At 43.4% G+C, this 25291-nt stretch overlaps 1 protein-coding gene across 12 annotated transcripts in view; it reads right to left on the reverse strand.

Annotated features, from left to right (window-relative positions):
- Positions 1–25291, reverse strand: part of ACACA (acetyl-CoA carboxylase alpha) — a 318142-nt gene that overhangs the window by 209455 nt on the left and 83396 nt on the right. For 11 of the 12 annotated variants that reach the window (XM_008271164.5, XM_008271159.5, XM_089317362.1 and 8 more), the window contains 2 exons: positions 3581–3713; positions 2382–2520 (listed from right to left, as the gene is read on the reverse strand). In XM_008271164.5, the coding sequence (XP_008269386.3) occupies positions 2382–2520; positions 3581–3713 (272 nt within the window). Of the gene's footprint in view, positions 1–2381; positions 2521–3580; positions 3714–16255; positions 16385–25291 lie in introns of those variants that run through there. The other variant, XM_070061034.2, reaches the window with a different exon arrangement.

Here is a 25291-nt window from a genome sequence, read left to right on the forward strand (position 1 = left end):
CCTAGGTTTGAGTACTGGTCTACTCCCAATTCCAGCTTCCTGCTAATATGCCCTCTGGGAAGCAGCGGGTGACTGCTCAAGTACTCGGGTCTCTGCTACATATGTGGGAGACTTGGACAGAGATCCTGGTTCCTGGCTTCAGCATGGCCCAGACCCTAGTTGTAGGCATCCGAGGAGTGAACCAGTAAATACAAAACACCTCCCCCATTCCTCGTGTGTGTGTGTGTGTGTGTGTGTGTGTGTTGTGTATGGGTGCGAGCACCTATCCCTATATCTCTTTCTCTCTCTGCCTTTCAAATAAGAATAAAAACTCACTTAAAATGCAAATCCTTTAATGTCACAGACATTCAGACACACACACCTGATAAAAAGATAGATCTATGTTTTGAGAATGAGAAACAAAGGCCTCCTTGGCAAATCAGATCATAACTTGTACTTAACAACCCGCTTGCAATTTCCAAAAAACCACTTATGTCACACCCTCATCATTTGCATGTGCTGTTCTTTTTGCCTGATGTAACCATCACTCTCTCCTGATTGCTTCACTACCTCTTGCTCATTCTTGGCTAGGTGTGATCTCTTTCAGAAAGCTTTGTCTCAACCCTGCCGCCAAAAATGAGATGTCTCACCTCTGTGCTCTCTCAGTGTCCTGCACATGTTTCTAACATAGTACTTCTCTTGTTGTGTTGAAACTGCTTCCTAGAATAACATCCTACCTTACTCATTTGTGAGTATGTTCATGGAGTGAATAAATGGATATATTAATAGGAGTTCCAGTTAGAAATGAACCAGGGGAAAGAAACTATGTGAGATAGTTTATAATTTATGACACATGATTGCATCTTTACCAGTCTCCATTGAAACAGATACTCTGATCTTCCTTTCACAGGTGCAGAAACTGTGGCTGAGATACTAGAGGGTACATCCAAATGATTTCACATAATAACATCTACTTTCCAATAAGTTGACGCTGTCTCTGTTTCTAGATAAGACAGCATAATAACCTTTATTCCTTCAGAACAGTCCCATTATGACTCCTTCAATAAAGAGATCACATACAGACCTAACTGGGTTTAAAATGATAGCATGTTATCTATGGGCACTCTACTTTAAGAGATTATTACCTTGATGGTAACAAGTTTGGAAAAGAAAAACTAGCCACACCTCTCAGCTACACCAAAAGTCCTTATCTACAACTCAGACAGAGGACCATCTGAGCAGAGAGAACAATACAAAAAAGCTTGCACTAGGAAACCCATTTGGGTCCCATGACATCTCTCCCTCAGGAGGAGGGGGAAAAAGAATCTCAACTCTAACTTTCTCTGTAATTCAATATCACACAAAAGGGAAGCAGCCTGTCCTTCCAAACCTTTTCACTTACACATTTTGAAGTATGTGGCATTGCAAAAAACACTGAAAAAGCAACACACCTGAAAACCAACATCTCTGTTAAATTTCTACATAGATAACCTTACAACACAATGTCTATATTGTGGTTAACTACAACACAATCACTTTTATCTGCCTATTATTGACACTTTTTAAGTTATTTATTTGAAAGGCAGTGACAGAGAGAAACAGAGAGAAACAGAGAGAGAGAGAGAGAGAGAGAGAGAGAGAGACAGAGAGAGATTCCATCTGCTGGTTCACTCCTCAAATGGCCACAATGGCCAGGGATGGACTGGTCCGAGGCCAGGACTCAGGAGCTTTTTCTGGATCTCCCACTTGGGTGCAGAGGCCCATGTACTTGGGCCATCTTCTACTGCTTTCCCAGGCACATTAGCAGAGAGCTGGATTGAAAATGGAGCAGCTGGGACTCAAACTGTCACTCATATGGGATGCCAACACTGCAGGTGGTGGCTTAACCTTCTTCACCCCTGTTGACACTTCTTAAAGAGAAATTCTTTTGAAAGGATTTCATTGGAAATCCAGGTTTGGGAATCCTCCTAAATTAATATTTTCTAGGTTAGCATTGTGGTACAGAGGGGATTGCCTGCATCCTACATGAGTACCAGTTCAAGTCCCTGCTGCTTCACTTCTGCTCCAGCTCTCTGTTAATGCAACTGAGAAAGAAGTGGAATATGGCTCAGGTGCTTGGACCCCTTCCACTCATGCGGGGGACACAGCTGGAGTCTCAGGTTCCTGACTTTGGCCTGGTCCAGCCCTGACCATTGCAGCCCTTTGGAGAGTTAACAAGCAGATAGAAGCTCACTTGCTCCCTCTCCCCATCCCCTTCCTTCTCTCTGTAACTCTGCCTTTCAAATTAATGAAAAAACATCTTAAAAATTATTAATAATTTTTTTTTTAGTTCTCCTACTTAAAGACTGTGTTAGTCGAGGCTTTCTGCTGGAGGGGGTGCCTTCATGACACTAACAACTCACCTGCATTGGCTTTCAGGTCTTCAGGTGTGACCATGACAACAAATCGGATCGCACGCTCATTCCTAAACATTTCATAAGACCACCGGCGGATGGACCGCATGCATTTCACTGCTGCAATGCCGTTGTTAGCAATAAGAACCTGGGAGAACAGGAAATGGGGATTGGAAAGAAAGATAGAAACAAGAGAGATTGACAGAGGACAAGAGATGAAATTTTTTCATCAATTTTTCTCTGATAAAGTTATATTTTCAACCAGGAATTCTTCTTGTAGGCTGTCAGGAATTTCCCACATGAACAAGTGATATTTTTAAATGTTTCAGTAGGTGCCGGATGAAGTTTACTTCACAATTACTCATATTTGGTTTGTGAAATATTCTACCATCCTTATTCCCAGGGAACAGCAAGAAATAAACTTCAAGGGGACGATATATTATCAAATAAACCACCGCAGCATCAGGCGCCAGTCTCCACTGCAGTAAAATGGGGCACAGGGCCTTGAACATGTATAAACGCTGGCATCCATCGCTTCTCTCCTCAGAATCACAGAGACTGCCTCGGAAAGAAAAGCCACAAGGAAATGATCCGGGACACTGAGGCCGTGGGGGGTGGGGGTGGGGGTGGGGGGGACTGGTGAACCAGCAGATGAAGATTTTCTCTCTGTTAACTCTGCCTTTCAAGTAAATAAATCAATCTTTAGAAAGAAAAAAGTGACATGGTACTCGTAACATTTCAAAATGTCTGAAATCTTTAAGCACTTCCTGTGGGATAGTCCCTCTAAACTTCCTCAAGTACCGGATGGAAGCCAGTATGCGCAGCACATCAAGCTCTTCAAGCCTGCTTCCAAGCTCCTCTCTGCTCCAACACTCCAGCGTTCAGCCCTTACCAACACGGCTCCAGCTAATCAACCCCTCATACCCTGTTGGATCAGGGTGGTTCCCCCTTGTAAAACCACAGTCTTTCAAAAAGAACTTCATGAGCACTAGTGCATCTCCTTAATTAGCTGTCACAGAATTATCAGCGGTAACTACTAGAGAAAATAGTGAAATTACATAGCAGAGTCTTAGGGAGCAGAAAGGACAATTTCAAATAAACAGGTAAAGTCTCTGAAAACCCATCCGTTTGGAACAAATTTAGACAACAAATCTAGGTATCAAATCTCATGTACCTCTGATAAAATAATTCAGCAAGTTACAACTTACCTTCTCAATGACTTTATTTCCCCCAAAACGAGTAACAAATTCTGCCGGAGAAGCCACAGTGAAATCCCGCTGTGAGTCGATTTTCTTTCGGTCTCGACCTTGCTTCACTAGATGCAAGCCAGACATGCTGGACCTATAAAAACAGGGAGACTCTCAAAGACTACAGAAGGAACTCTGCACAGCATCTATGTCCTCTGGAACCCACTTTTCACCATCTCACAGCTGTACTTCCAACTGCCTCTTTGTGGAGACTGCAAGGTAGAGGAATACATACTCCACTATAAATAGAAAAGAGAAAAGAAAATGATTTCTGGGGCCAGCGCTATGGCGTAGCAGGTAAAGCCGCCACCTGCAGTGCCGGCATCCCATATGGGTGCCGGTTCTAGTCCCGGCCACTCCACTTCTGAAGACGGCCCAAGTCTTTGGGCTCCTGCACCTGCATGGGAGAACCGGAAGAAGCTCGTGGCTCCTGGCTTCAGATCAGTGCAGTTCCGGTCGTTGTGGCCAACTGGGGAGTGAACCAGCAGATGGAAGACCTCTCTCTCTCTCTCTGCCTCTCCTTTTCCCTCTGTGTAACTACGACTTTCAAATAAATAATTCTTTTTTAAAAATTATTTCTGTATGTGGCAATACAAGAAAAAAAAATAAGTGTTTCCAAATTAACAACAGTATCAATGTTTTCCAATAGTTGCCACTGCAAAGAGATTCACAAAGAATAGAAGGAAATGAGATGACATAGATAACAGACTCGGAAAGCATTAAAACGAAGACATTTAGAGTTAGCAAATGAGTCCTGGCAATAAAGTTTACAAATTTCTTTTTTTAAATATTTATTTATTTATTTGAAAGGCAGAGTTACAGAGAGGAGTAGAGACAGAGAGAGAGGTCTTGCATCTGCTGGTTCACTCCCCAAATAGTCAACAATGGCTGGAGCTAGGGCAATCCAAAGCCAGGAGCAGGGAGCTTCCGCCCCGTCTCCCGTGCAGGTGCAGAAGCCCAAGGACTTGGGCCATCTTCTACTGCTTTCTCAGGCCATCGTAGAGAGCTGGATCAGAAGTAGAGCAGCTGGGACTTGAACCAACGCCCAAATGGGATGCTGGCACTGCAGGCGGTGGCTTTACCTGCTATGCCACAGCGCCAGCTCCGAGACACCAATTAACAAGACTGTTCCTGGCTCGTAACCGGTATGCAGATGACCCTCAGCTCTATACCTCTGCCTCCACCTTCCCATGAGCTGCCACTCCATGTTTTAACTGCCTATTAAATGTTTTACTTAAGGCTGGCTCCTTGGCTCACTTGGTTAATCCTCCGCCTATGGCACCGGCATCCCATATGGGTGCCGGGTTCTAGTCCCGGTTGCTCCTCTTCCAGTCCAGCTCTCTGCTGTGGCCTGGGAAAGCAGTGGATGATGGCCCAAGTGCTTGGGCCCCTGCATCCACATGGGAGGCCTGGAAGAAGCACCTGACTCCTGGTTTCAGATTGGCGCAGTGCCAGCCGTAGCGACCATTTGCGGGGTGAACCAACGGAAGGAAGACCTTTCTCTCTGTCTCTCTCTCTCACTGTCTCTACCTGTCAAACAAATTAAAAAAATGTTTTACTTAGATATCCCACTGGCATTTCAAGATCAACAATTCTAAAACCAAACCTTTTACAAGGCAGCATTATATACCATATTTCAATTTTAAGATACCCTTTCAATTGGATTACTTTTAAAAATGTCTGAAATTGGTATATACCTTACAATTGATATCTTATTTAATCCGCAGAGTTTTTTATCCCTCAGTGGTTCACAAAATAATGGTGCTTCTACCGGGTTCTAGTCCCGGTAGGGGCACTGGATTCTGTCCCGGTTGCCCCTCTTCCAGACCAGCCCTCTGCTGTGGCCAGGGAGTGCAGTGGAGGATGGCCCAAGTACTTGGGCCTTGCACCCCACAGGAGACCAGGAGAAGCACCTGGCTCCTGCCATCGGATCAGCGAGGCGTGCTGGTCGCAGCGCGCCAGCCACGGCAGCTATTGGAGGGTGAACCAATGGCAAAGGAAGACCTTTCTCTCTGTCTCTCTCTCTCACTGTCCACTCTGCCTGTCAAAAAAAAAAAGGGGGGGGGGGGCGGGGATAATGGTGCTTCTGATAATCAACAGTGTCTTAGATTAGGTGAAATGTAGTAGAAACAGAACAGGCCTAGGTTTAAATTCCAGATCTGTCAACTTAATAGCTCTAATGTTCTCTTTGGAAAATAATTTAACCTTGCTCAGCTTCAGGCTTCTCTTTGTAAAATATGCATACTATTCACTGCTCCAGTTATTTACCTATCGTCTCTCAGTTCCAAGCCCACATTTGATGGTCTGCTCTGTGACAATGGGCTAAAAATCTACAAATTTCAGGGCCGGCACTGTGGCACTGTCGCATGCAGCACCGGCATCCCATATGGGCACCGGTTTAAGTCCCGGCTGCTTCATTTCTGATACAGCTCTCTGCTATGGCCTGGGAAAGCAGTAGAAGATGGCCCAAGTCCTTGGGCCCCTGCACCCATGTGGGAGACTGGGAAGAAGCTCCTGGCTTTGGATCAGAGCAGCTCAGGCCACTGCAGCCATCTGGAGGAGAGTGAACCAGCGGATGAAAGACTCCTGTCTCTTTGTTTCTCTCCCTCTGACTCTGCCTCCCTGAAACTCTGCCTTTCAAAATAAATAAATCTTTAAAAAAAAAAAAAGGCGAACCTGATTGTAGGTTTATACCAACAAAACTCAGTTTTTTTAAAAAAAGAAACTCATTGAACTGTCCACATAAAGAGCTACATTTGATTATCAATTATACCTCACCAAAGCTGCCTTCAGAAAACCGTTACTAATGGTATGGAAAAAACAACAAAGAGAACAATGCTAAAGGGAGGTATCTACGCTTTGAAATCAAGGTCTGTGAGCATGACATAATCCAACATTTCCTCATCTGTCCTCATTATACCTTTAACCCCTTAGGCACCTTCACTTCATGTCCCACAAGTATTTAAAAATCTGAGGATACAAAAGTCAATCAAAAGGAACCCGAGGCTGCTCTTGGACACTTCCATTTTTCCATCCGCCCTACCTCCACATAGAAGTCCTAACCAGCACGACGTGCCCTCCGGCAGCATTACGACACAGGGGAGTGGAGGCAACTCTCATCTACTGCAACTTGGCTCTTTCAGCAACAGAAGCCCACCAGTGCATAATAACATTTTTGCCTCTCCTATCTACCCACACTAGTGCTTTGTAAGTACAGCAACTGCCTAACGTTAAAGAGCAAATTTTAATAGTATCCCAGAATAAGTCCCTGAATGGCAAATACATTCATTTTCCCTGATGAAGCAAGATGACACCTAGAGGAAATAGAGCAGAGAAGCAGAAAGATGATGAAGGAAATCAGAAAGTGTCAACTAGCAGTGCAAACCCCACAAAAGCTGGACTGAAACTTCTAAGAGGTAAGCTGTGTTCTTCCTGGTAAGAATCACTACGTGTTTTAGCACTGCACTGTATTCTTCGCTTACAGTTCCCAAAACACACCACTGCTAAGTCTCTGGCCTTGATGCCTCTGGTTCTCAGTCACCAACGTCCTTCCCTTCCTTGTCTGCCAGTGCTACGCCAATTCATCAGCAGTCAGTTCTCCCAGCCAACCCGTGACGACACTCACCCTTCTGGCTTTAACTCTTCATGAAGGAACAGCTGTCTCTGTGGCACACCTGAGCTTGCACATGCTGCATTCTTACTAATCATGCTGGGTTGTTACACCACTTAACACAGCTGTCTTCCCTGATAAACAGTGAGTTCCTTGAAGTCAGGGTCTCCACTGCTATTCCGTTAGCACCAAGGGGTATCCAACACATGTAAAAGCAGCTCAAAGATTTCTAAATGACTACTGTTATTATTTATTAATTACTGACAACTACATAAAAATAACAACACAGTTTCTGAATACTTGCTATGGGACAGTGTGTTATGCTCTATTTAGTCTTTACAAAAATGCTATGACGTTTGAACACCATTTTACAAAACAGAAAAGCAAAGCTCAGAGGGATTCTGAAACTTGCCCCTGTTTACATACACAGCTAGGGGTGGCAGCTGGGAACTGGACACAGTCTCTCGAACTCCAGAGCCCAGAGCCTGAGTACTCCACAGTACTTACTGTCTTTAAACTACACTGAATATGGCCACGGTTCCTAATTCACTGTCTGCCCAAGTGACCACTGGTTGGATTTTTATAAGATGACTTTGGAGAACAAAATACTTTTTTTTTTCTTTTTGACAGGCAGAGTGGACAGTGAGAGAGAGACAGAGAGAAAGGTCTTCCTTTGCCGTTGGTTCACCCTCCAATGGCCGCCGCGGCCGGCACGCTGCGGCCGGTGCATCACGCTGATCCGATGGCAGGAGCCAGATGCTTCTCCTGGTCTCCCATGGGGTGCAGGGCCCAAGCACTTGGGCCATCCTCCACTGCACTCCCGGGCCACAGCAGAGGGCTGTCCTGGAAGAGGGGCAACCGGGACAGAATCCGGCGCCTGGACCAGGACTAGTACCCGGTGTGCCGGCACCGCTAGGCCGAGGATTAGCCTATTGAGCCGCGACGCCGGCCCAGAACAAAATACTTTTACCTTTGCTTTCCAAGATTTCTAATGTTCATCAAATATATGCTTGCCATATTAACCATTGCACTCCAATTTCCTAAAGGACTGAGAGAATGGCTGGTAACACTATAAAGTATAGTATAAAGAGCAGGAACAGAAGGGCTAGTAGGCCCAAGTGTCTTAAAAAAAAAAAAAAAAAAAGATGGCGATGCCAACTACCTGATCAGTTTATACCATATACATTGTTGAAATACCAAACTCTACCCCATAAAAATGTACATGTTTGACATATTAATAAAAAATATTTTTAAAGGAGGTAAGAATTTGGTACAGCAGTTAAGACACCACTTGGAACACCTGCATCCCATATCAGAGGCACCTGCTTCAAGTCCCAGCTGCTTTGCTTTCAGTCCAGCTTCCACTCAATGCACAGCCTGGGAGGCAGCAGCTGATGGCTCAGGTGTTCAAATCCCTGGCACTTATGTGCAGACCCAGATGGAGTTCCAGGTCCCTGACTTCCGCTCAGCCCAGCCCTAGCTGTTGTGGGCATTTGGAGAGTTTACCTGTGGATAAAAAATTTTCTTTTGCTCTTTCTCTCTCTCTATGGCTCTTTCAAGCAGACAAAAATAAATAAATATTTTTAAAAATAGATGTCCATAGCCTAAAGAGAACAAGAGAATAATCTATGACATATTTGACTATAAAGAAAAATTGTGACTTTAGGCCACAAAATAAATGTGTGGTAACTTCAGTGTGAGATTTTTCTGCTTCATTAAGCTCCAGTAAGAAACAAGCTAATTCCTCTAGCACACCCCTGAAAGGTTCAAGGATTAGAACAACCATAGAATGCTAAGAGCAGGGTGAAACTGAAAGCAAAACTAACTGGAGGTCTGTACATGAAGCAGCTGGAATAGAACACTCCAGATGTCCAGACCCCCACCATCTTCTCCTGCAGCTACACAATGATTCCTTCTCCACCACGGGCTAGAAATTAAGTGTCCTGCAGTTAGTCTCTGAAGTGGTGGAACCACAGAGCCCTGCACAAGATAGGTGGGCAATGAGATGGCCCAAGGGCAGGGCTACTCCAGGGTTAAGCTAAGGGCAAAAGTGAAGCTTCGATGAAACCAAGAGAATCAAGTGTACAAGTGGGTCTCAAAATCTTAACTTCTCCCCTACCTTTTCTTAGGAAGCTACCAGACAACATCAGACAATGTCAGGAAGTTATGGGACAATACAATGTTGTCTTCTAAGACAATGGAATAAACCAAGAAAAAGGAAGACAAAGGAGGCAGACAACAGAGGATCCAACATCAAAGAAAAGGGAAGGGAATTCCCTAGATGACTAATCAAACTGGAAAGGGTAAAATGCTCCAGAAGGGATAACTCCTTGGGATAAAAACTGGACCGATTACCTCTTGTAATTAGCCATTGTATTAAATAAAAATTACAGGAGGCAATTTTTGGACTAAGTTCCTGTACCAGGCCTAACAGATCAGGCTAAAAATCAAAATAGAGTCATTCACACTAAAGTTCCAGCGTGAAATTAAGCTGTTTATCCGATCTTTCAAGAAATCAGGATTAGACAGCCACATTTCTCAAACAGCCACATTTCTCAAACTCAGTTGTCATGATAATAAAGTTCCCTTTACTTCAATCCTTATCAAAAGAGGGTGACCTAAAATAACCTGATGCTAACCAGTGTTATTTTTCTATTATTTTGTCTCTCTTGTCCCTGTCCTTATAAGGGAAACTCTGAAATAACCAATCTATCTTTTGTTTTCACTTCTACTTTCTTCGGTCCCTTTCTGCCTATAAAAACAAACTCCTTCTTCATGGAACTTGAGGGAATGAAGTGTTGCTCAATTCTATAGTCAAAAACAAAAGCCAATAGGGTATTCAGCTTAGGGGTCAAGATCCTAGTTAAGACGCATGCGTCCCACATCAGAATGCCTGTGGCCTGTGTTCAATCCCAGGCTCTGGCTCCTGACTACAGCTCCCTGCAGAGCAGACTCTGATAGGCACTGATTCTGACACAAATAGTTAACTGAACCAGCAAACGGCTGAAGGAAGGGAGGAAGAGGCGGGGAAAGAAGGGGACAGGAGTAAAGAAGTGTTTTTTAAAAAAATAAAGCCAACTAGGAGTTTTAAACAAAACTTGTAACACTGTCCTCTAACAATAGAAAAACAAAGCTTTACAGGGTGTGTATCCACATACATACATACACACATATCATAGTCCATTTGGGCTGCTATTCCAAAATAACCAGCTCTCTGCTGTGGCCAGGGAGTGCAGTGGAGGATGGCCCAGGTGCTTGGGCCCTGCACCCCATGGGAGACCAGGAAAAGCACCTGGCTCCTGGCTCCTGCCATCGGATCAGCGTGGTGCGCCGGCCGCAGCGGCCATTGGAGGGTGAACCAACGGCAAAGGAAGACCTTTCTCTCTCTCTCTCTCTCTGTCCACTCTGCCTGTCAAAAAAAAAAAAAAAAAAAAAAGGGTGGTTTATAAGCAACAGAAATTTCTGACAGTTGTAGAGGATGGAAAATTCAAGATAAGGCAATGGCAAATTCAGAGTCCTGATGAAGATCCACTTCCTGGTTCACAGATGGCACCTTCTTGCTGGGTCCCCACATGGGACAAGGGCTAAGGCAGCTGAGGCCTCTTATAAAGGCACTAATGCCATAATCATCTCCCACAGGCCTTATCTCCTGACACTGGTGATTAGGTCTCAACATGTGAACTTGTGTGCATACATTTATTTACTTAACACACACACAACATATTTAAGATTTATTTATTTGAAAGGCAGAGTGACAGACATATGGGGAGATGTGGGGGTGAGGGGTTAGGGAGAGAGAGGCCTTCTACCCACTGATCTATTCCCCAAATGGCCACAACATCCAGGTCTGGGCCAGGCTGAAGCCAGAAATCAAGAACTAGATCCTGATGTCCCCAGTACTTGGGCCTTCCTCTGCTGCCTTCCCAGTTACATTAGTAAGAAGCTTGACTGAAAGTGGAGTAGCTGAGACTCAAGGCAGTGCTCCAATATGGGATGTTGGCAATGCAAGTGGAGGCTTAACTCTCTTCAACACAATGCCAGTCCCTACATGTTTGTTTCTTAAACATTTTTAACATTGATTTTAGGCCGGCGCTGCGGCTCATAGGCTAATCCTCCGCCTGCGGGGCCAACACCCCAGGTTCTAGTCCTGGTCGGGGTGCCGGATTCTGTCCCGGTTGCCCCTCTTCCAGGCCAGCTCTCTGCTGTGGCCCAGGAGTGCAGTGGAGGATGGCCCAGGTGCTTGGGCCCTGCACCCCATGGGAGACCAGGAGAAGCACCTGACTCCTGGCTTCGGATCAGCGCGGTGCGCAGGCTGAAGCGCACCAGCCACGTCAGCCATTGGGGGGTGAACCAACGGCAAAGGAAGACCTTTGTCTGTCTCTCTCTCTCTCACTGTCCACTCTGCCTGTCAAAAAAAAAAAAAAAAAAAAAAAGGTTGATTTTATTTATTTGAAAGAGTTACAGAGAAAGAGAGAGAGAAAAGAGAGAGTCTTCCATCTACTGGTTCACTCCCCAAATGGCTGCAACAGCCAGAGCTGAGCTGATCCAAAGCCAGGAGCCTCTTCCGGGTCTCCTATGTGGGTGCAGGGGCCCAAGCACAAGGGCCATCCTCCGCTGCCTTCCCAGGCACACTAGCAGGGAGTTGGATCGGAAGTGGAACAGCTGGTTCTCAAACCAGCACTGATGGGGGATGCCAGCACTGCAGGCCAGGGCTTTAACTGGCTGCACCACAGCACAGGCCCCTGTATGTTTGTTTCATATACAAAAAAATGATATATAGGGGCCACTGTTGTGCCATACCAAGTTAAGAACCATATGGGTACCGTTTCAAATTCCAGCTGCTCCAATTCCCATCCAGTTTCCTAATGCACCTGGGAAAGCAGTGGAAGATGGTCCAAGTCCCTGGGCCCGTGCACCCACATGAGAGACCTGGAAGAAGCTCCTAGTTCCTGGTTTCAAGCTGACCCAGACTCAGCCATTGTGGCCATGGGGAGTGAACCAGTGGATGGAAGTTTTCTTTCTCTTGCTCTAACTCTGCCTTTCAAATTACAAATCTTTAAAAAATAACATATAAAATGTTATACATATATACATAAAAATCAAGTATGATATAACTTTTTCATGTTTGCTATTAAATATATACAGATGTTTAACTTTTTAAATATCTTTTATATAAGTTATAATATATCTGGGTTTTTTTTTTACCCTCATTGAAGTTTTGCTGGCTTTTTCCCCTAAAAAATGCAGAAGAGGCATGGGAAAGGCAAAGATGTTTACTCTAGAGACAAATTATGCTTTTTGTTTATTTTCTATTTGAAGTCCATTTAATTTTTAGGTAATTTTGTTCTATATAAACTTGACTGCTGCAGATCCAATCGTTCCCATTTTTTGTGTGAATCCCTGCTGGGGAGGCACCAACAGCAGGAAGCCTGAAGAAGGCCCAAGAAGCCCCACTCATTTCCTGCCCAGCCTGAGGTCTAGCAGCAAGAAGAAAGATTCCAGAGTAAGGGAGCTGGGCCTTCTGACAGCTCCAGCTGCCATGACAATTGCAGAAGGTCCCTTTCCTGGTCCCAGAGACATGTTCTGTAAAGGTTTTCTACAAAACTACCCTCAACAGATGCCATGTACTACAAAGAACTAATATCCTTCCTTCACCAGAGTCGAGGGCACTTTACTCTTGAAATAGCAGCCAAATGCAGTGAGCAAACTTGGCAGAGACTGAGAGCCCTTGATGAAGGAACAGCACAGGAAGGTCTGTGCAGGAGCATTTGTTTTCAACAGAGCTGCACCATCACATACGGATTCAAGTTTCTTTCGTTCAAATGCTGAATGTAAAATAAGGGCTCAGAAATTCAGGACCAAATATGCCAGCCTTTATTTTCTTATAGATACAAAATAAAGTATCAAATAGGATTTCCTATATATTCCAGGGTTTAGCAGTAAGTGTCTTGCTTTTCTTTTTTTTTTAATGGTACACACTGCCCAAATATGGCTCCTAAGACTTACCTTTGAAGCATGTAATATCTCATCTCTGTTTTCCCCTTGGCAGAACCCTCCATATCAACACAGCAAAAGGATGGAAGCTTTTTCTTCTGATTTCAGCTTCGTAAACACAAGCCGCAGGTCCTCCTCCTGTTGTGGCCACTTAAAACCCAGGAGGACAAGAGATACTATGCCTCCTGCCTGCTTCTTGGCCCCACTTCAGACAGACTACAGTGTACCTGATGGGCTCAAACTACACTGTTTTTGTCTACTTTGTCCCCAATATCCATGTTTCCCCACCTTGTCTCCTCTTTTGTATTTTCTCCCTATACTTTCAACTCATGCATAGAATCAGCTGATTTCCCAAGGGAACTGAGAGGAGATGGGGAGACGTATAAAAGCTTGTACAACTGGAAAATAGAAAAGGAGCTTTAGCCACCGCAGACATGGTTCAATAATAGTCACTTTCTTCTGACAATCACGGGAGAAAAGCTCCACTGCCTCTTCTGACTGCCAGGAGCACATGACATGGAGGGCCCAGGGCAAAAAGAAGACAAAGTTTACAAGGACAGACAGCTAAGCCAAGGAAATAATGGGGTCATGAAATCCAGAGGGAGGAGGACAGCACAGCGTAAGCAGGTAATTTCTGAGATCCAGCTGAAAAAAGCGAGCCTGATTATCAGACTGCAAGAAGGGGAAAGCAGGTCAGGAGGGAAAGACACAAAGCAGAACGGAAACAGGAACTCCGAAAAGAGCGGGAACCATAATTCTAATTTTCAGGCCAAAAAGACTGATGCACACAGACAAACAAACAAAGATTTTCTTTGCCAAAACTTGAGAGTAAGAGTGAAACTATCACAAAAAGAACATTAAAAAGATGTGGATAAAATCTTTAAAGATTTTGGATTTAACTTGGGTTAAACAGAGACAAAAAATCCTGCCCAGAAAAACCACTGAGACACATGCTACTGTGAAAGCAAATTTGTCACAGGGCAGATCCCTTAAACACACAAGAGCTGAATACCATACAGAACTATCTATCTGTTGTAAACGCTAACAGGATTGGCCCAAAGTTAGCACTGAAAGCCCTGCATCCCAAGAAAACAGCTTATTCTTAGACAAAAATGCCCCAAACCAAATGTCTTGGACTAATCCTAAACAACAAGAACAAATCAAGTTAAACATCTTCAATAAACTCTTAGAAAGATGAAAGAAATTAGAGGGTAAATGTGGTGTGAGTGTTTGGCTCAGTAGTTAAGTTGCCACTTGGAATCCCTGTAGCACACACGGGAGTGCCTGGTCCTGCTTTCTCTGCTTCTGATCCAGATTCCTGTCAATGTGCATGCTGAGAAGCAGCAGGTGACGGCAGCACCTGGGTCCCTGCCATCCATCGAAGACCTGGAAAGGATTCTGAGTTCCTGGCTTTGGCTGTTTCAGCTCTGGCTGTTACAGGTCTTTGGGAACAGAAGATCTTCCAATGGATGGAAGATCGATCTCTCTCTCTCTCTGTTCTATTAAACTGAAAATAAATAAATAAAAATTTTACAAGTTTTATTTTGGTGCAAAAAATTGAAATTCATTTAGTTTTCCCATAATATGCCTTTGAATAAACTTTTTATAAAGACAACTCATAGATGCTCACAATATTGCTCCCTTGTAAAGGAAGAAAAATACAATGGCAAAACATCCTAACAGCTTAGAATCTATAAAGATAACTTCTGAGACAAGTCCTCAGTGCTGGCATAATTAATCAGAGTTGTAGCTAACCTCAATCATGTACCAAAACACTAGGGAGAAATAATTAATAATATGATGTCTGCGAAGTGAACCAGCAGATGAAAGTTCTCTCTCTCGTCTCCTTCTCTTTATAACTCACCTTCAAAAAAATTAGTCAATCTTTAATAAATAAAATGCCAACCATGCTGAGAATCTATTAACCTTCCAGAAAAACCTTTCAAACAGAAATACACAAATGACCAACATAGAAAACACAAAGCCACTATACCAGCTTTGTGGCATACTGGCTAAACCACTGCCTGTGATGCAGGCATCCAATATGGCCTCAGGTTCAAGTCCCGGCTGCTCTACTTCCAATCCAGCTCCTTGTTGATGAATGGCCTGAGAAAAGCTGCAAAAGATGGCCCAAGTGTTTGGGCCCCTGCTACCCATGTGGGAGGCCCCAGTGAAATTCTAGGCTCCTGACTTTGGCCTGGCCAAGCCCCAGCCTTTGTGGCTATTTGAGGAGTGAACCAGCAGATGGAAGATCTCTATCTCTCCCTCTCCCTCTGTAACTCTTTCAAACTAAATAAATAAATCTTTAAAAGAGAGAGAGAAAGAAAAGAATAGAAATAAGACAGAGGATAAGTGTTTAAAACAACCTCATCTTAGGACAATTATGCAATCCAAGTAGAAAAGACTCAATCAGGCCACCCACAGAAGGCATAATGTAAAATGCAAGCCCTGGGTTGTTCTCTGACCTGCTCCATTCTGCTTCAATAAAGTTAGTCAAGCTTGCTTTTTTTCTTTTAAAGAACTCAGCTGATACAAAGAAGCCCTTCTATCTTTACATCTCTCTTTACAGTAATAGGTCTCAAAAATCAGAGCACTGGAGCCTCTGTCGGAGAGTTACAGAGGCCGCACATTCACAAACAGCTGCATTTTACACACATCTAAGACACAAGCCATTTCCAAAAGGGATTCACTCTGCCTCTGCTACCTAAGTTCAACATTCAAAAAACAAACAAAGCACTAGGTATGGAAAAAGGCAAGCCATTTTGCACTTGAATGTATCAGAACAATATGCTAAGAAGGCACACTCAGTAATTGAGCTTACCTTTCCATTCACCAAAAGGAAACATAAAACAATCACTCAAACAGCACACCAAGATCCCAAAAGCAAAGCTAGAATTTCTATTCTTTTGTGGATGCTGCTCACATTCTGCAATATTAGAACCCAAGAAATAAAAAGCCACATCCATGTCTCCAATTCAATGTGTCCCCATTCTAATGCCCCATTAACAGAGAGTGTCCAAGTTGACACATACCTGGCACAAAATCCAACTAGAATCCCACACCGATCCCAGCATTGTAACATGCCAAGCACCAAGGATGACGTAGCAGTTTATCCAGCAGACAGTGATGAATTTGCTGGCTTGATCGCAGTGCAGTCTGAGTTATACTGCAGCAAAGACGGAGAGACTGTTTTACATTGGGGCTTTTAACAAGCAGAGAAATCCAGGATCAAGGATGTACCCTTGTAGAAAATAAACTATTTATATCAAGGTTTATTTGTGGTCTGTAAATTCTGTTCCATTGATCTGTCTATATGCCTCACCCTGTAATGCCACAGCCTTTATAACCCCTCCTTTATAGCAGGTTTTGAAATCAGGTACTACTTATACAAGTCTTCCAACTTTGCCCTCCTTTTTCTATATTATTTTAGCTATTCTAGGTCCTTGAGATTTTCACATATATTTTAGGATCAGCTTGTTAAGTTCTAGAAAGAAAGAAAAAAAAGGTTGCTGGGATCTTGATATGGACTGTGAATGTATAGGTCAATTTAGAGAGCCATCTTAATAATACTGAATCTTCTAATCCGTGAATATGGGTGGTCTTTCCATTTATTCTTTTAAAAAAAAAAAAAGTTTGATTTATTCGTTTGAGTGGCCAAGTAACAGAGAGAGAGAGAAAGACAGAAGGAATGATCTTCCATTGGCCAGGCTAAACTCAGGACCCTGGAACTCCATCCAGGTCTCCTATGTGGGAGGCAGGGACCCAAGTACTTGAGTTATCACCTGCTGCTTCTGAGGGTGCACATTAGTGTAAAAACTAGATGCGAAGTGGAACAGGGACTCAAACCCAGGCACTCCAATATGGGATGCAGGTGTCCGAAGAGGTGCCTTAACCACCAAGCGGTAAGGTCCACTCCCTACCTCTCCATTTACTTAGATCTTTATTTTCTGCCTGTCAGTAATGTCCTATACTTTTTATCATAATAAGCCTACATATTGTTAAATTTATTCCCAATTATTTTATTCTTTTTGATGCCATTGTGAAAAAAATTTTCTCAAAATATTTTCATTTTTGTGTCACTCATTTATAACTAGCATATAGAAATACAATTGTCCTGTGCATATTGATATTGTTACTGTGATCCTGCTAAACTCATTCTAAAATTTTAGCTAAGAACTTGAAGAAATAGCTCATGGGAACCAGCATTGTGGTACAGTGGGTTCAGATGCTGCTTGTGATATCACATGCCACCTATGTGGAAGACCTGGCTGGAGTTTCTGGCTCCTGGCTTCAGCCTGGCCCAGCACCTCTCCCTCTCCTTTGCAGGCATTTGGAGAGTGAACTACCAGATGGAAGGTTGCCCTCCACCCACCCATGTTTCAATAAATAAATCTTGGGGCCACCACTGTAGCAAAGCAGGGTTAGAAGCCATCTGCAGCACCAGCATCCCATATGGGGTCAATTCGAGTCCAGGCTATTCTACTTCCAATCCAGCTCCCTACTAATTCTCCAGGAAAAGCAGCAAAAGATGCCCTAAGTGCTTGGGCCCCTGCACCCACATGGGAAACCCAGATGAAGCTCCCGGCTCCTGACTTCAGCCTGGCCCAGCCCTGTCTGATGCAGCCACTGGGGAGTAAGGCAACAGATGGAATATGTCTCTCTCTCCCTCTGTCTCTCCTTCTAACTCTGCCTTTCAAATAGATAAATCCTTAAAAAAGAATAAACAAAATAAATACAAATAACTCACATACATACCATACATTTCACTCATTTAAAGTGTACAGTTCAATGGTTTTTAATATATTTACATAATTGAGAGCAATAATCACAGTTCTAGAACATTTTTATTACCACCAAAAGAAATTCTGAGTAGTATTCAGTGCTCCTACCCCCAACACCTTACTCAGTCTTAGCAAACCACTAATATACTTTCTATCTTTATACATCTGCTCACTATGGACATTTAAGTGGAATAATATTTTCAAATAATATGTGGTCTTTTGTGACTGATTGCTTTGCTTAAAATAATGTTTTCAGGGGCCAGCATTATGGCATAGCAAGTTAAGCCTCTACCTGCAACACCGGCATCACATATGGATACTGGTTCAAGACTCGGCTGCTCCACTTCCGATCCAGCTCCCTGCTAATAATGTGCCTGGGAAAGCAGCAGATGGCCCAAGTGCTTAGGCTCTTGCCACTCACGTCAGAGACCCAGATGCAGCTCCAGGTTCCTGGCTTAGGCCTGGCCCAGCCTTGGGCAGTTGCGGCCATTTGAGAAGTGAACCAACTTCTTTCTCTTTACCTCTGTTTTTGTCTCTCCCTCTCTCTAACTCTGCCTTTCAAATAAAAACAAATAAATTTGGGGGCCGGCACTGTGGCATAGCGGGTAAAGCCACCACCTGCAGTGCCAGTTTCCCACATGGGTGCCAGTTCGAGTCCTGGCTGCTCCACTTCTGATCTAGCTCTCTGCTGTGGTCTGGAAGATGTCCTTGGGCTCCTACAACTGCCTGGGAGATGCAGAAGAAGCTCCTGGCTTCAGATCGGCACAACTCTGGCCATTGCAGCCATCTGGGGAGTGAACCAGTGGATGGAAGACCTCTCTTTCTTTCTGCCTCTGCCTTTCTGTAACTCTGCCTTTCAAATAAATAAATAAATATTTTTTAAAAATCCATACAATGAGATATTTAAAAAAGATGTATACATTACTTTTTGTTTATCATCAGTTGATAAAATTACGGGTTGGTTCCATTATGTGGCTGTTCTGAATAACGCTGCTATGAATATTCATGTGCAGCCGGAGCCGTGGCTCAATAGGCTAATCCTCCACCTTGCGGCGCCGGCACACCGGGTTCTAGTCCCGGTCGGGGCGCCGGATTCTGTCCCGGTTGCCCCTCTTCCAGGCCAGCTCTCTGCTATGGCCAGGGAGTGCAGTGGAGGATGGCCCAGGTGCTTGGGCCCTGCACCCCACGGGAGACCAGGAAAAAAAGCACCTGGATCCTGGCTCCTGCCATCGGATCAGCGCGGTGCGCCGGCTGCAGCGGCGGCCATTGGAGGGTGAACCAACGGCAAAAAGGAAGACCTGTCTCTCTCTGTCTCTCTCTCTCACTGTCCACTCTGCCTGTCAAAAAAAAAAAAAAAAAAAAAAAAAAGAAAGAAAAAAAAAAGAAAAAAAATATTCATGTGCAAGTGTTCATGTGGACATAATGCTTTCCTTTCTCCTAGGTATATAACTAGGATTGAAACTGCTGTATCATATGGTAAGTAAGTGTTCAGTTTTATAGGAAGTGTCATGTTATTTCCCACAGAGGCTGTATCATTTTACATTCCCACCAGCAACATACAAGTGACCCAATTTCTTTACATCCTCATAAACACTTGATGTTATCCCTATTTTTTTACTGTAGGCATTCTGATAGGTGTACAGAGGTATTATTTTGCTAGTTTAATTTTCATTTTCCTGACAGTTAATTACTAACTGCATTTTTCTACTAGCTAAGAATATTAGTTATTAAAGATCGTTTTATGTTTGTGTAGCCTCTTTGGTGAGTGACACTTGTTTCTTTTTTCTTTTTAAATTCTTTTTCTCGGCCGGCACCGCGGCTCACTAGGCTAATCCTCCGCCTAGCGGCGCCAGCACACCGGGTTCTAGTCCTGGTCGGGGCGCCGGATTCTGTCCCGGTTGCCCCTCTTCCAGGCCAGCCCTCTGCTGTGGCCAGGGAGTGCAGTGGAGGATGGCCCAAGTGCTTGGGCCCTGCACCCCATGGGAGACCAGGAGAAGCACCTGGCTCCTGCCTTCAGATCAGCGCGGTGCGTCGGCAGCAGCACGCCGGCCGCGGCGGCCATTGGAGGGTGAACCAACGGCAAAAGGAAGACCTTTCTCTCTGTCTCTCTCTCTCACTGTCCACTCTGCCTGTCAAAAAATAAATAAATAAATAAATAAATAATTCTTTTTCTCTATTTATTGATTATTATCATGCTATAAGAAATTATTTAAACATGCTTCCTTTTATTTCCTTAAATACATTTTTCATGGTAACTTTGAAGATTCTGCAAAACCCAGCATCTAGGGATACTCAGATAGTCTCTATCTGAATATAGGTTACATTTTCCTCTATGTTATATCTCATGATTTGTTTGTTTGTTTGTTTAAAACTGAATGTACTGGAGTTGGAATTGTGGGTACCAGGTCAAGCCACCCCTCTGCAATACCAGCATCCCGTATGAGTGCCATATGGATGCTGCTCCAGTTCTGATTTAGCTCCCTGCTAATGGCCTGGGAAAGCAGCAGAAGATGGCCAAGTACATGAGCCCCTGCCACCCATGTGGGAAACCTGGATGAAGCTCCTGGCCCAACACTTGTCCGTTGCAGCCATCTAGGGAGTGAACCTGTGAGTACAAGATCAATCTTTCTCTCTCTGTAACTCTGACCTTCAAAATAAATAGACCATTAAAAAAAACCAGAAAGTATTAAACAATTTACTGTAACAACTCTGGATTCTTATTTCTTTTATCTACAAAAGATGTTGTTATTACAGTTTTTTTCTTGGCTTAGCAATCTGCCTGTGAAATCTATTTGCCCTAAAATGTGTACCCACTGATGTTTGGGCTCATCTCCCCCCTTGCTTTTATGCTTTAACCTAGCTTCTGAGGAGTCACCTTATGTCTACACAGCTTAGACATCAGCCAATAACCAACACGAGTTAAGCTCAAATACTGAAAGCCAGTAAGGCCTCTGTACTCTGTCCACAGGTCCTGTGTGTAGGGTAGGATAGCACATCCAAAGTCCAGGACACTTTCAAGTGTGCCCTAGCATTTACATTCTGTTGGACCTTATGTCTCCTCTGTGTAAACAGCCTCAGCAAGCACAATGCTTGCCCCAGTCACATGACCAACCACAAACAGAACTCACTGTAATAAAGCCATTGTCAAGATGGTCACTTCCATCGACAACACCACTGAGCAGGGACACCATCTACCACTCAAATTGAGTAAGCTCCCTTTAACTGCAGCATCAAAACTATCAAGCCTCACGGCCTACCCACATGAGCAAAACCTCCATGTCAATGAGCTGGGAAAGGGTGGATGGAACACACAGATTCCAGCTATTATTAATGAATTTCAACCACTTTTCAAGCATAAACTTTCCTCAGATTGTTGTATCCCTTTTGGTTGACTTCTGGGGTGCTAGACGTATTGTTTTTGTCCATTTTGCCAAAATTTATAGTTGCTTTTTGGGCTGAGGATTTGCCAATCTCCTCTCTGAACTACAGCTGACAGAATCAGTTGCATTTTCTTTTTACTGAGCGAAAACTTCATAAAAGAGACAAATCTTGAGTATACAACTAAGCTAATTTTTCATATACACAGATTTACATAAACAATCACCCCACTAAGATACAGAATATTCTCAGAGCCCCAAAAAGTTCACTCATGCTCCCTTCCCAGTAAATATCTGCCTGGAAGATAAACACTATTCTGACCTCTGGACATAACTTAACCTCATCTGCTCTTGAACTTCCTTCCTATGTATAATATTTACTGTGTACACTTTCATGTCCTGTTTCTTTTGAGAAATGTTATGTGTAGAAAATCATCCATGTTGTGACATGGCAGTAATTTGTTCATTTTCAATGCTGTGTGATTCCATCCATAATGTGAATAGCCCATTATTTATTTACCTATTTTACTATTAATGGACTTAAATTTTATTTATAAATTTTGACTATATTCATGAGCTTGATTTTGGTGGAAAAATGCACTAATTTCTGTTGATACTATGCCCAGGAGTGGAACTGCTTGCTGAAAGAATATTTAGCTTTCAAAGATACTGCTAAATAGTTGTCTAAAGTAGATGTGCCAGGGCCGGAACTGTGGCACAGTAGATTAAGCATTTGCCTTAGGCACCGGCATCCCATCTGGGTGCCGGTTCAAGTCCTGGCTGCTCCACTTCCAATTCAGCTCCCTGCTGATGGCCTGGGAAAGCAGTAGAAGATGGCTTGGGCCCCTGCACCCACATGGGAGACCTGGAAGAAGCTCTGGGCTCCTGGCTTCGGATAGGCCCAGTTCTGGCCGCTGTGGCTATTTGGGGAGTAAACCAGAGGATGGAAGACCTCTCTGTCTCTCCCTCTCTCTGCCTCTCAAGTAAATAAATAAATCTTAAAAGAAAAAAAAATTAAAAAAAAATAAAAATAAAGTAGATGTCCCAATTTATATTCCCACCAGTGATATCGGTAAACCTCATATGCTCCATATTCTTACTAATACTTGATATTGTCAGTCTTTTAATTTAACTATTCTGGTTGGGATGGGTGTTTAACTCATTATAATTTTAATTCTCAAATCCCTAATGACTAATTACATTGAACATCTTTTCATATTCTTATTTTCCACTTGAATATCTTCTTTTGAAGTACCTATTCAAGTCATTTCCCCATATTTCTACTGTGCTGAATATCTTTTTTCTTATTGATTTACATGACCAGTGTATGTGACCCAGGGTCAGGAAAAAGACTGGCCTTTTAGTGGAACTTAAAGGCCAGTATGATTGAAGCACTATCCGTGAACAGAAGTTGACAGAACTGAGATCAGAGAGTCTCACTAGCCAAATTAAGCATTTTGTATCTTGGATGGATGCTGGTAGTTAACACACCACTTTGGAAACCCACATTCCATATCAGGTTGCTGGATTCGATGTCTGGCTCTGTTCCTGATTCATCTTCCCACTGATGCACACTCAGAAGACAGCAGGTAATGACTCAGGTGGTTGAGTCCCTGCAGTCCAGATTAAGCTCCTGGCTCCTGGCTCTGGTTTGGCTAGTCCCTAACTATAGCCAGCATTTGGAAAATGAACTAGTAGATGGGAACTATCTCTCTCCCTTTCAATAAGTGAAACAAACAAAAATTAAAGTAAAAATAATTTTCTGTATCTTACACTAAGTGCAATAGGAAATGAAGAGGCAATATAATAATATAAACAAGGACTCTATTAAGTGGCCATTTTAGCAGCCTAAGGAAGACTTGAACTAAGGTGATAATAAGTAAACATATGAGTATCAAGTTAAGTACCGGAGACAGAATCAACAGAACTGAACTATAATTCTCCAGGTTTTGGACTTGAGCAGAGTGGCTATAAGAGCTATTTAGTGAGATGGAGAAAATTAGTAGAGGATCAAATTTAAGGAGTAGATAGAGTCCCAAAGTTGAATGCCTATGGACATCCAAGTGAAAACCTCACATAAATAAGTAAACATAACAAGTGATCTCATATGACAGGTCTAGGATGGATATCATAAATTTGGGACTCACTGACATACACGCAATAGCAAAGGAATGAGAATACATAGAAAGAAAACATGCATTGAGTGAAAACAGAAGAACTCAGAAACAAAAGAATCCAACATTTAGAGGTTACACCGAAGAGGAAGACCCTGCAAAGACTGGAAAGAGTAAGAAGACAGTAGGAGGAAAAACAGTAACATGGTTTTTAGCAGAAAAGAAAAGCCTGTGCTTCAAGGACAAAGTAGTCAATTGTACAGAATCATTAGGAGGCCAGGAAGGATGAGACCTGAAACACACTTAGCGATACAGTAGTTACCAGTGATCATATAAGGGATGTTTCACAAGCATCACTGGGCAGAGGTCAGACTAGAATGGCTTAAAGAATGAGTGGGACATGTGGAAGCAGAGCCCATACTTTCGAAAATCTTGCCCTTAAGTGTGATGGAGAGATAAAGCAGCAGCCCAAAGGCCATGTAGCCAAAGAAGGGTTTTACAAAGATGGGTGAGATCAGAGTATGTCTGAAAGCGAGCATGAATGATCTAGCAGAAAAAGATATTTAAAAGCTAAAGAAGAAGATCAAAGGAGAGTGTGTCCTGAAAAATATTTGTAACAATAAGGAAAAGTGATGCACTGGCACTGTGGCAAAATAGGTTAAGCCTCTGCCTGCAGCACCAGGTTTGAATCCCAGCTGCTCCACTTTCGATCCAGCTCCCTGCTGATGGCCTGGGAAAGCAGCCAAAGAGAGCTCAAGTGCTTGGGCCCCTACACCCACACGGGAGAACAGGAAGAAAGAAGCTCCTGGCTCCAGATTGGCCCAGTTCCAACCATTGCGGCCATGAGGGAAGTGAACTAGTGAATGCAAGACCTTTCTCTCTGTCTTTCCCTCTCTCCCTAAGTCTACCTTTCTAATAAATCAATTAAATCTTAAAAAAAAAGGGGGGGGGGGTCAGTGCCATGGTGTAACAGGTAAAGCCGCCACCTGCAGTGCTGGCATCCCATATGGTTGAAGTCCTGGGTGCTCCACTTCCAATTCAGCTCTCTGCTATGGCCTATGGCCTGGGAAAGCAGTAGAAGATGGCTCAAGTGCTTGGGCCACATGGAATACCTGGAAGAAGCTCCAGGCTCCTGGTTTTGGATAGGCCCAGCTATGGCCATTGCAGCCATTTGGGGAGTCAACCTGTGGATGGACGATCTCTCTGCCTCCCCCTACTTCCTTTCTCTCTCTCTCTCTCTCTCTCTCTCTCTCTCTCTCTCTCTGTAACTCTGCCTTTCAAATAAATAAATAAATCTTTTAAAAATAAAAAGTGTGCCTAGAAGCAGCAGGGAGTAACACAAGAGGAGACTGATGGTTTAAGGACAATGGAGAAGAAATAAAATTGTTATTGTGGAAAACAGAAGACAGTGGATCAAAGAACTCTGTCTCTGCCTCTCTGTAACTCTGCTTTTCAAATAAATAAATCTTTAAATTTAAAAATTTAATTAGGTAATTCTTTAAATTTAAAAACTGCTATTGTGGAAAACAAAAAACAGAGGATGGAAGAACTCTCTCTCTGCCTCTCTAACTCTGCCTTTCAAATAAATAAATAAATCTTTTAAAAAAAGAAGAAAAAGGAATGTCTTAGAAGAATTTCTGCCCTACGCGGTAAAGCTATGAATTAAAACTATATCTAGATGGGGCTAACACTGTGGCACAGCAGGTAAAAGCCATGACCTGCAGCACCTGCATCTCAAATGGGTACCAGTTCAAGTCTCAGCTGCTCCTCTTCCAATCCAGCTCCCTGCTAACGGC

Source organism: Oryctolagus cuniculus, chromosome 17 (assembly GCF_051225735.1).
Source record: "Oryctolagus cuniculus isolate XC-2025 breed Fujian yellow rabbit chromosome 17, ASM5122573v1, whole genome shotgun sequence".
In the NCBI taxonomy this organism is placed as follows: Eukaryota; Metazoa; Chordata; class Mammalia; order Lagomorpha; family Leporidae; genus Oryctolagus; species Oryctolagus cuniculus.